Source organism: Lissotriton helveticus, chromosome 8, assembly GCF_964261635.1.
Source record: "Lissotriton helveticus chromosome 8, aLisHel1.1, whole genome shotgun sequence".
NCBI lineage: Eukaryota > Metazoa > Chordata > Amphibia > Caudata > Salamandridae > Lissotriton > Lissotriton helveticus.
Window position 1 is genome coordinate 732,580,805 of NC_136069.1, and position 12,423 is coordinate 732,593,227.

General features: G+C 43.5%; 1 protein-coding gene across 2 annotated transcripts in view; it reads left to right on the plus strand.

Annotated features, from left to right (window-relative positions):
• The window catches only part of CARS2 (cysteinyl-tRNA synthetase 2, mitochondrial), a 742,767-nt gene that overhangs the window by 277,701 nt on the left and 452,643 nt on the right, over window positions 1-12,423 (plus strand). The window contains exon 1 of one of the 2 annotated variants that reach the window (XM_078657535.1): window positions 11,805-11,923. The exons of the other annotated variant lie outside the window; for it this stretch is intronic. Coding sequence (XP_078513661.1) covers window positions 11,892-11,923 — 32 coding nt within the window. The 5' untranslated portion in view covers window positions 11,805-11,891. Of the gene's footprint in view, window positions 1-11,804; window positions 11,924-12,423 lie in introns of those variants that run through there. 2 annotated transcript variants of the gene reach the window in all.

Sequence of the window (12,423 nt, forward strand, 5' to 3'; positions counted from 1 at the left end):
ATCTCAGGAATAGAACTTAGGAGTCAGGGTTCACTCCAGCAGAGGCTAATAGCAGGGTCCAGGCCAGATCCAGTTGGAACTGGTCCGCTGAGCAGTTGAAGGAAAGGCCTCTTGCAGCTAGTTGTGTCCCTGTAGCGTGAACAAGAGATCAGCCTTAAGACCCTTGGAGTCCACTTATTTGTAAAGGAGAGAGAGTTCATCCTTCAGGGCTCTTCTCAGGTTTCAGACAGTAGGTTCAGTCATCTTCTGATGTTTCTCAGGTCCAGTACTATTCTGAGGAGAGTACTGGGGATGCCACATTTATGCCTGGCACTAACTTGTGAGTGGAGGTGACTCCTGGCTCCTCCCTAACCAATGGGGTAAAAGTTTCCAGGGCTTACCCTACCCACGTCTGGCATTTTATTTGTGTCTTCTACTACAAAGAATCCCACAATGCCCCTCTCTGCATAACATAACATTGATCAATCCCTCCACTGTGGTCACTTCAAACCAATTCTGGAGGAAGCTCTCTCCCCACTGTGATTGGAGGCTGGCTGACTGGAGGAAAAAATTAGCCTGTGCCTGATGTCTTCCTGTGACAAGGGAGGCCCCCATGAAGTTAATATAGTTTCTGAGCACTGCCCAAAAGACCATCCTGTCAGAGAAACAGAAATACCTACCCATACCCCAGTCTTTGTCTTTGCACTGGGAGAAGCTTTTTACACCTTATTTAAGGGTGGGCACTCAGAGGGCAGCAGCTGGAGGCTATTGCAAATTAGTTTTCAGGTGTTTTAGGCAGGAAAAAGGTAACTTTCTAAAAGTACTTTTTCTTTAGTTTTTTTTAAAACATCCAACTTCACGGGCAAATTGGGCTTTTAATAAATATTACAAAGAGTCCAAGAATTACATTTCTAGCTATTTCCTAGTCGCAGATAGCGTTATTACATTTAAATATTGCATCCCAGTTTTTGCCTATGGAACAGCCAGGATTGCTAGTGAAAATAGCTATTAGGTGCCAGTAACTGTAAGGACATGTTTAATATTAAAAGTCTATATGTCCTACTTTTAAATACCATGCACTTATGGGCCATAATGCCTACTTATAAGTGACAAATATTTTGAATAAATGGTTAGACCTGTCAAACTGATTTACTTTGACAGGTTGTATTGCAGTTTAAAAACTGCTTTAGTCAGGATACAGTGGTAGGACATAACCCCATGTTTACTCTGCCACTTTAGAGGATGGCACAATAGGTGTTGCGGTCTACTAGTGGCATATCATTTACAGGCCCTGGGTACACGTTGCACCATATACTAGGGGTGTACAGGTATGTTCAATTTGCCAATTAGGGTTATGCCAACTTGACCATGTTGAAAAGGGTGAGCACAGGCACTTTACTACTGTTGTACAGAGTTCTAAAGCCATCAAAACCAGATAGTGCAAAATATCTGGGGGTACACCACACAAAAGATGGTTATTTCCTACAACAGGCTGGAAAAAACAGGTTGTCCTGCTCAGAGCGTGTTGCTACACTACAAACTGATTCAGCAGGACCTAGCAGCAAAGCTATCCTTGGAGAATTACACAGCTACTAATTTCAGCATTACCATGCTGGCGTAAAACTTTGGATCGAGGTGAGATGACAGTCTATCCTACAAACAAAGCAACCTCAGTGGCTACATAATCGACAGGTTTGTCCCGCTCTGAACTTGTAACCAAAAACAACAACGCTTCAGCAGGAGCTTGATGAAGACGTATCGGACTTTGAGGGCCAATTGCTGGCCACAACTTTTGAACTTGCCCCGCTGGAAGATTTTGACATTCATTACAAGACTAAGCCCGAAGGTAAAAACTTTGACTGGATGATCCACTTGTGCATGCGAAAACTGCTCCACCGCTATCAGCCTAAAATCATGCCTAAATCCCAGTCAACAGCAAACAGTGCCTTTTTTTCTTAGTGCTTTTTGCCTTAGAACTTTAAAAGTTCATATCTGTGGTTTCCAGGAACCTATTTTATTATCTTTGCATCATTTTGCTCATTAAACATCTTACTGGTTCTTCTAAATGGTGCTGGGAAAATGTATTGTATTGTGTTGTGTTCTTTACTTTGAAATGGTTGGCATTGCTTAAACGTAAACTGCATTTCACTGGGGACTGACATAGCTTCCAGGGTTGAGCAAAGACTTTCTTAGAATTGTGTTTTGATCTAACCAGAAAGGATTTATTGAGTGAGTAAGGATCCGCTATCCCATATTAATAACCCATTTTCTGAGATAAAGAGTTTACTGTCAGGTTATAGTCATCACAAGCTTCCATGCAGGACAATATCTGAAATGACAAGTGGATTTCCTGACCAGTGGAATGAAGGAAAAGTGACTGTTTCAATACTGCTCCTGTCTCTTTGCTGGTCTGGAACTAAGCAGTCAATTTGGTAATCTACAATTTCTGTTATACTATAAAAAATGTTTTACTTTCTTTATTGATTTTTAAAGACAGGTAATTATTACAGCAGAATCAAGTTCAGACAGACATTTCATTTTATACTATCAATTAGGAGTTGAGACAGTCGAATCCATTTACATAAAGAAAAAGAAATATAATCATATTCATCCAGATGCTTATTTAGGCTCCCTCAGTTTCAGCCAACATTACATCTTACAAATCTCAGTATGTACATTCCTTGGGTGCTCAAAGGGAAGGCACGTCGTGCATAAATAAGACTGAACCATACTACATCGAGTTTATAGCCGCTCCTATATATCCACTCCTATCCATATAGCAAGTGAGGATGACATGTCATCACCACCCACCACAAGAAGCCACTACACATGGAGGTCACTCCTATGGAACCTGTGTCACCGTTTCCAAACTAGCGTCCTCAGGCGTCTCATTAGGCTGGGCAGCAAGGTAAGCCTTCAGTGGATTCCAAATGTCTCTGGGGCAGGAAGACAAAGGAAGTAGCTTGGCATAAGTGCACAGTTTTTCATGACAGTATGTTAAATCGGAAAGCCAGTCCTTAAACTTTGGCGCCCTGCCCCATCTGCAGGCGACACGGCACTTAGCCATCAGCAATGCAAGTGATACAAAGCGACGGCAGGGCTTCGCCACCAGGGTAGTGTGGTCCAATAGTGCCGTCAGTGGAGTGACCTTCAGAGGAAGGGCTGTCATCTGTGTTAAGGCCTCAAAAACCACTGAACAGTCCCAAGCCAGATGAAAAAAGTCTGCTCCTGGACATCTGCATCTGTCACAATGATATGATTCCTTCAATTTGTATTTATACTGGGGTGTAATAGAGTCTGTGTAAAAATGGATAATGTGTTATACGGAGCCTGCTACTGGCCGAGACGTGCTTCGTTTGTAAGCAACAATATTCCCACTGGTCATCCGTGAGCTCTAATCCTAGTTCCGAGTTCCAATGTGTACGGGAAGGGGAGGGGGCTGTATCGCGCAGAGCATGGGTGGGATGAAAGAGTATGGATCTGTTTTACTATAATTACATATTGCTTTACATGGTAGCCAAAATACGGAAAACAGAGTGTCTGGAACCACTTGTGCGACAACTGCCTGGACTACTGGAGTGTCAACCATGGATTACACCTAGGCCCTCTTGTCAGTGATGTAGCTAAGTACTGAGCAGGCACAGGAGGAGTCCACTAAATTTCCAAACAAGACTGTGGGGACGCCAAGCCCTCCACATTGACCAACTCTGAAGACACGGTGAGGGTCCACTTGATTTAGCGAGTAAAGGCTTGCAAAACAAAGCCATCTAATCTCGTAAAAACCAGGGATTTCACTAATGTGATGGATTTTGTAAGATCTTATGAATTTTCACTGCATATGCTGGGGCATCCCACGTACAACCCCTTTCTGCAGGAGTCTGCAATAAACATGAGGCCTACATCATGCTAGACTGAATTGTGATGGTCAAAACTGAAGGCAGAGAGTGTGAAAAGCCAAACCAGGTTACAAATGGTTAAGGGAGTTTGAAGTGCCAAAAAAGGGCTAAAGTCAAAGCTCCCTTTAACAGGGCTACTGGTCTCTGGTAATCAGTTCCACAGGTGCCACTGGACACGTTTTATCAGAAGGTCGGTAGATGCTCGTAGTGGTCTCCAGAGTAACTAAAGGGTTGGGCTATCAACTTTGGAAAATGGCTACCAACTACCCCAGGATAGAACAATAGAGATCTGTATCTCAAGAATGGCTGGTCAGTCAAAATCGTCTGGTGGGAAAGGACACATGGGGATTAAGCTCACACCTGTTATACTAGTTGCAGATGTCATTGAAGATCTGGGATTTAGGGTTAGGATCCACTCACGTGGGCCAGGATTTATTGGTTTATGTTTGTTCTGATAACATGCACGTATACATCTTGTTTGCTTATAGGCGCTCTAGAGAGAAGCAGTAGAATTATATAAGAGGTGAAAGCAATAGGGTTATTCCTCTCTTTCAGGGTGTCATAACAAGAAATGAAATGTGAGTACACTAACTATTCATCTCTATGCCTGACAGATATGTGAATTAGAAAGGGCATAGGTATTGTGAGGTACACTGTAGTATTTCAGAGGCATTTTGTATCAAATATTCATAGAAGCCTGGGCACCAAATTCAAACGTTAATTGCAATCAAAATAGAAGGGTTTTTGTGATTGCTCTGAAGAACATAACTTTCAGGGGGGGAAATACCATTTACAACAGTCTTTACAAAGCACGACCGTTACTAAGGCATCTTTACCATGAAGAGAAGTACCACACAGGGAAGTAATTTTTAACCCTTATCACAATTATGTTACCACGCTGAACTTTAGCAGCAACGATTAGTATTTTTTTTTAATAACATAATTTTAATGGTTTTTTTTTAAGTGGGTAAAGGTGGAGTAGTGGTAAGGATGATTTTAGGGTTTGGTGGTGGGTTGAGGTAAAAAGAGGTAAGGGTCATTTTAGGGTTTAGGGATGGGTAGAGGGAGTTACGGGTAAATTTAGAGTACTGGGATGTTAGAGATAAAGGACGCTAATGGTGATTTTGAGGTTTAAGGTATAAGGAAGCATGGGTACATTTAGGGTATAAAGGTTAGTAGAAGTAAAAGGGTATAAGGGTAATTTTAGGGTTTGAAAATATATATTAGGCGACCCCAAAAATATATATTTTTTTATTTTGGCCTGGGGGTGTCTCAGAGGGGCTAGAGGCTCAGGGTCTCTCTGCACCCTGCTGTTAAGACAAGATACTCAATAAGTCTTAGAAGTGTAACTTTATTTTCTGTCATAAACGACACACCGGTAAAAGAAAGAGCGCTCCGGTCACCAGCTCAAAATCATGGACAGTTACAACTGTCAACTCAACTGTCAGATGGCATAGGACAATCGCTGTCTGACGTAATGCATGCAAATGCGGGGAGTCGTGCGACGGGGGCATGCAGGGGACAAACGCAAACAGGGAAAGTACCAACGTAACACCTCCATCCGAAGGAAAGGAAGAAAAAAAAGAAAGAAAAAAAAAGAACATGTAACAGTTAGTCACACAAGACACCCTTGTACTCCATGGGTCTATTCACAAGGCGCCCATGTCGACACGGGTAACTGGTTTCTTCCCAGTTGTCCATCTGTGTATAGTCCAACTTCGGACCTCTAGTTGTTCTCAGTTCCAGAATCACTGGTGGTGTTGCTGTAAACAAGGTCAGTTTATTCCGTAATGGCCTACACTAAGTCCTGTCCATCCTCCAACATGGACAAATGAATTTCACAGGAGGATTCGGCAGAGACCTCTGATCCGCTGAACTCGTGCTCTCCAATAGACTCAATATACATCCAGTCAGCTCCTAAGTTTACTTCAGGGTGTGGACATTGTAGGAGTTTGTGTGTCTCCTTACCCTCATTCTCTGGTTCCTCACTATATAACCAGTCATAGTAATCTTCTTTGTTGTTGCACTTTAGTTCATCCAGGCTCAGACCATCTTCCCCTTCCAGGTCAATGTCACCTGCATATTTCTCCTTTACTTTAGGTTTGGACTCAATCAGTGCAGTAGCATGCCACACTTTCCTATATTTGAGGCGGGCAGAATTACAAAAGTCCTCCTCTATCCCTATGGGTTGTGTAACCCTACATTGTCCCTTTTTGACAAATACTCTCTTTTCCACTCTTTCTCCTTCACTTTTTTTGATCACGAATTCTTTTCTTATATGTTTTCCATTATCTTTTCCCATGTATGTACCTTGTTTGTGTTTGAATTTATCCATTGCTGCTTCACTTGTCCATTCAGTTCTCCTTGCAGCCCTTTTCCATCCCACATTGTCCTTAGATTGTGGTGTTCTCCCACTTAACAACTCAAAATGGGTATTTTGTGTACTATCGTTTAGAGCCAACCCATTCACTGTTTCTGTACTGTTGGGATTTAGCGTTATTCTTAATTTTCCCTGCTCTTTCCACCCCAGTACAGAGGGTCCTTTTTCTGAAATGTATACTTTACTCCTGGTACTTCTCTCTTTGAAACCCAATTCCATCTCTCTGAATCCAATTATTTCAATGTTTTCACCTGTGTATGTTTCCATGGATATGTCGGCTTCCTTTAATTCGTTTCCTAGTTTTTCTACTAATTTACTCTTCCATATACTCTTGTTAACCATTGTACAATGTGACCCTGAATCAAGGATTATATATATGTCAACTCCTCCTATGGTGATGACACACTCAGGTTTTTTTTTACATTCATCCACTTTCTCTTTGGTATCACCATCTCTCCTGTAGAATTTGTACCTGTGTACATCGACACACACCACTGGCTTATAATGTACATCGAAATCTCCCATTGCATCCTCAAATACATTCCCGCCTACTCCATCATGGAATTTCTTTGCAATGTTATTGTACACTTTAAGACCACCTGCCCCCAAACTGTGTAACAACATTTTTACCTTTTCCTCTGGTTTTAATGGTTCATTCTCCTTCTCAAATATGGATATATAATTACAAAAATATTCCTTCGACTCTTCCCATTTTACATTTGGTGTACCATCCCCTTTCAAAAATGGCTCAGGTGGCTGTAAATTATAAATGTTAAACTACGCTGTTCTTTTTTTTTATTTACAGTTCCCAGTACTATCCCCCTTTTTTTTTTTTACTTCTGTTAATTTTGCTTCAAAATTCTCTATTTCCTTGTTATTTACTGTAAAGGATACTGTTTTTGTACTCTTTCTGTAGGATTCGCTGTTAAACGATTTTTATTTGCGTCGTACGCCGCCAAATTTGTTAAGACAAGACATTCAATAAGTCTTAGAAGTGTAACTTTATTTTCTGTCATAAACGACACACCAGTAAAAGAAAGAGCGCTCCGGTCACCAGCTCAAAATCATGGACAGTTACAACTGTCAACTCAACTGTCAGATGGCATAGGACAATCGCTGTCTGACGTAATGCATGCAAATGCGGGGAGTCGCGGGGCATGCAGGGGGCAAACAGGGAAGTACCAACGTAACACCTGCCCCCTTATCTCCTTTTTTTCTTTATTCATCAGGGCTCTGAGACGGAGTCCTTGAGTCCTATAATGGGGTCTGCAACGTTTCACCTCATGTTGGGGCAGCCAATCAAAGTGCTCGTTCCCATGAGCCAGTCTTGGTACCCTGGGACCAAGATGGCACATGGGAAAAAAGCCCCATTAGCCAATCAGAATGCTTTACTTTTGAATTCTGGTACCACAAAACTTCTTTGGAAGTCCCACAGCATTAGCCATTGCAAATTTTTACCTTCATTTTTCAAACATGGCAGAACAGAGTAACACCTAATCACAAAAAGCACACTTTCTGAGTAAAGATCTAACTTTCTGACAAATTTTGTGTAAATCTGTTCTGACAATTTTTCTGTATTACCGTCTAGAATTCCCTAGGGAAATTGAATGGGGAAAAAGTGCTTGAACCCCCCCTCCCCTTTCTTCTCAGTCCCAGCATGACAGATCATAACAAAGCGTTTCAAGGAGTTAAGGTGGCCAAAGTTATTAGCAAAATAAAAAACACTCCTATGGAAACTGACTTACGTAAAACTACACAGTGGATGTAAGCAAATCCTCCTTTTACATGTTCACCCCCACATTTTTGTACTGATGCTGCTGGTTTTCAACTCTTAGAGTGAATTGATGCCTGCTAACCAGACCTCAGTGCCAGTGTTCTAACCCCTTAGAAAGTATATGTTGGACTTGATACCCTCAATTGACAGAGACTTACTTATAAGTCCCTAGTTTGTGGTACCGAGTGCATATAATGCAGTGTCCATCCAGGGATGCAGCACTGATTGTGCCACCCTGTGTATGACATGGTAGCAAATGGCTCCCAGTCCTGCCACTGCAGAATGGATGGACAGTGATAAAATCGATAGTTTGACTTTGCTATTTAAACTAATGGTAAAGCCCCAACTTCCCTTGACAATATACATGGCTCCCTTAAGGAAGTCCTATCGAGCCCTAAGGCAGGGAGCGGCGTATTAGCATGTGGGACATGCATTTTAGATGTATAACCCGGCAGCAACACTTCCAAATTGTTGTTTTGCTGTGGAAGAGTTAGTAGCCCCATTGGCTAACACAGAGTTACTCACTGACCATTCAGCCCGGCTAAGTTTTGAATGTGACTACTAAAATGGGTACTGTAAGATATCAATTTAATTGTAGCATTAAACCCAACTTGAGGCCCTAGTTGAATATAATGTCACTATTAAAGTAATGCAACTTTTAGAAAGTTGTCAATCTGCGACCCAGTTTGTCCAGTGGCCTCACACGGTCACTGGCCATCAGACAGCGTTCTGCCCTCCTGGAGAGTAGTGTGAATGACTCGCAGGCTTAGGAACAATAGCATCCTGCTACAGGGCGAGGTGCTACCTCTCCTTCACACGAAACCCACTCAGGGTGTTATCCCAAAAGGCGAGCTGGCAATCACACTGTTGAGGGGCCGCATTTTGTTCAGGTAGACAAGCTGGGGGTGGCGAGAGGGGAGACCAGTGCCCAAACCGGTTTTCCCGTGGGCATGTACCCTCAGATAGCCACACCTCTAGGGTGGGCTACTGAGCTCCTAACATCTGAGGAGCTCCTGACATCTGAGGAATGGTTCAGACACCATGAGACTGGGCAGAGTAGGGCACACTGGTTTTGCTAGATACCAACATAGCCGAAAAATTGCACCTCATTAAGCTGGACCCAGGAGTGTCATCTGAGTTCATATTGGATGGTCAAGAGGGGCATTAGCCTCCACCAAAGGATATCTCTGGGACCGTTGTGTGAGGAGACCGGTCGCAGCTGGCCTTCTACTGTCTTAGAGAGGACTTCGAGGGACCTTGGTCTCTGTAGCCAAATCCGCTCTACCTGACCTGTGGACAGAGGAATAACCGTAAAGCCACCCCCATCGACCACACAGCACTCAGGGCATCCTTGAGCATCTCCCATCTTCTGCATCCACAGCATCAGGACCACTCCGCTGAAGTCTATGGAAGCTGTGAGAAAAGTTCTCAAATTCCTATCTTTTTAAAGACCGCTAAGCTCCCCAAGAAATCTAGATATAAGACACTAAAAGTGTATACAGCAAGATTACTGCTCCTTTTTAAAAAACATGGCTCTAACGGCCCCAATTTTTTGAGTTTGTCTGAATGTGCCAAAATGGGTCTTAAGATATCTTTGAATCATCTGAAAGATTGGGAACTTTCCGGGTTTAGGGAATTAAGACACTTATCTGTACAAAAAAAAAAAAAGTTTGGAACTTGACAGGAAAACGCTTTGGTGGCCAGGTAACTGTCTAGATGCTCCTTATTGGCCACCTGGGACATCTACCTTTTGGATTTGGTTGCCCAAGAAGAGCTGGAGTAGTTGAACACAACTGTTACAACGTTTTCAAAAGTTTACAAACTTTTCTTAAATTAATAATCCCAAGTTCTCTCTTTTGTGGTAGTGTGGGCAAGCAGTTTAGGCTTATCAGAGGGAGGTGTTAAGCATTTGTCGAACACAGTCAATAAATGAGGCACACACTCAAGAAGAGACTCTGGATCAATTTAGAAAAGTAACAAGTATTTTTAGATGTATTTTAACACCAAGAACTTCCCCTTTATGACTTAAGGTGCTGGGGGGCACGGTCCACAGTACCACCAGCAGTTCAGGTTTAACTGCCCTGGAGTGTTTGGGTGCAGAGGTGCTGGACGGGTTGGTAGCCTTGTGTGCTTCACCGTAGGCGAAGAGAGGGGCCCACCTAGAAACAGGCCGTGGAGAGGGACTCACAATGGGTGGCTCAGTTTGTGAGGATCCTGGGTACAGGGGAGCACAGTTGGTTGTCGTGAACCCAGGCCAGTGAGCTCTGGTGCAGAGGCTTTTGGTCGGCTGGTGCCTGTGCATCAAAGGCACCCACGGTGGTTCTCGGGTAGACCTGCAAAGGGGGACAAAACAGGCCAGCTGGGCCACTCTTGGTGCTGGCATCTGCGATGCTGACATCTTCGTTGACTGGTCTGTGGTGCTGGAGTCCGGATTGGACTCAAACAAGATTTGGCTGCTACAAAGGGTCGGTACCCAGGGTATTGGTGCAGGGCAGCTCCAGTTGGTCCTGGCGTCTTCTCTTCTCACTTGGTGTGGAGATGGTTCAGAACTCGTGGAGCATGGTGACCTCCTCCTGGGTGGCTGCTGCTAAGGTGGACCATGTGAACATCAGAACATTGCGGTCGGTGACTGAAGGCTGCAGGGAAGTGTCCCCTCCACTTCAAGGGAGATACTGATGGCTTGGTGAAGTGCAGGAGCTCCACCTAAGATTTGGCGAAAAGCACAGTTGCAGGACGCGTCGGATTGTCGCAATTGTCGGTGAGCAGTATTTGGCATCAGAAGTCCACCAGCAGTTTGCAGTTATTGCTTCTTCGGTTCTTCTTTTTCCTCTTCTTTCACCAGTCTACGGTGTACAGTGGCAACCAAAAGAGTTCCAGCGTAATTTAATTACAAGACACTGCAGAGAGCAGAAGGGATGTTCTTGGCTTGGCACATGAGACGCCAGTTAATGTTCAAATTGTTTAACAACGTTGAAATATAGGTTAAAAAATGTTTTTTCAACGCGGCTCCTTTGTTCAAAGTTATTGGAATGGCATCCTTCTGTTTTGAAGTTGTCTTTAGTGAATCCGGTGGTGCGGTTTGAAACGCGCTTGAGCCTTTCAGCATGAATTTCTGTAACTGAAAAGGCAAGTAGGGTCGTTTGCTGGGGCGCTCGTGGTTACTTTCTGCAGTGAATATTCTACACTGCAGTCTTGTTTGTGGTCAAGTTTACTGTAAATACCCTAGCTCGGCAAGGAGCTGCCTCTGTAAGTTGTGCGCTGCTCTAACACAACGCTTCATTGACTCAAATTATTTTCTACCTCACTACATTATATCTTCACAGTACGGCGTTACGAGAAAGACACACTACATTTCCTCACAACTTGGTGAAAATGAATTCCCCCGATTTTTTTCACTACTTTCTCTCGTTCCTATTTCGAAATGTTGGCATGCATGCGCATCCTCTAAAAATGGACTCTCAAATTTCTATTGTATTGTTATTATATTACAATGCTGATGTGTCACATTGTTCGCAATGGGATGCGGCAAAAAAAAAAAATCAAAACACGAGCTACATTTGGAGCGGTACCTTGCTAATGCCGCGATGCAAAACTTTTCTTTTTAAAGTGATGACCGCCGGGTGTAAACGTCCTGGTATGGGTTTTCAATAGCAAGGCTGCAGAAACACTCTTCTCTCCAGCTGCCTGAGGAGCGCGCCGATACCATGGTAACTACTGGGCGTCTCCTGTGCTCGCGCCACGAACTCCTTGAAAAGAAGGAGGAGCGAACTGTCGAGCACCAGCCCCTTGTCTGAGCCTGTACCCGCTTACTGTTTGTAGCATTCTCCTTCAACCAAAGCGTATACACAAATTTCTGCAGGATATGTCTGCGACTGCGCGCTTTCTTCCCGCCAGGTTATAATCAGTATATAGTTTAAGACATTATTTTTATGCGGCAGTGAAAGGTGCAGAGTGGATGGGCCAAGTCCTGGGTGGCGGCCATTTTAGGTTCAGGCAAACTGCTCTCCCATCCGATATATATAATCTCTAGACAATGTGACCGTTCTGCTGACTGCAATATCGCTCCCCCTGTGGAGGAGACGATTGGGCAGAGCCTTCGCACATTAGAAGGCAAACAGTGGGTTGGCAACATGGGGGTGGCGTTTTCTTAGATTTCTAACTGCCAATATAAAGTAAAGCACACGTACTATTGAGCGGTCATTAATTTCTGCGTTGTTAGATGAGGCTGGGCGAGAGAATGCCTCTTTTACGAGACCCAAAGTGTGGATCATTCGAAATTTCCAAACCAAATTTGTGAAGCTTTCTATTTACTAGAAACTGAAAAAATCATGCCCTTAAGGGTAGCACTGTATTTTTCTTGTGGTTTTCTGTGCTCGCAAGAAAAAACAAATTAC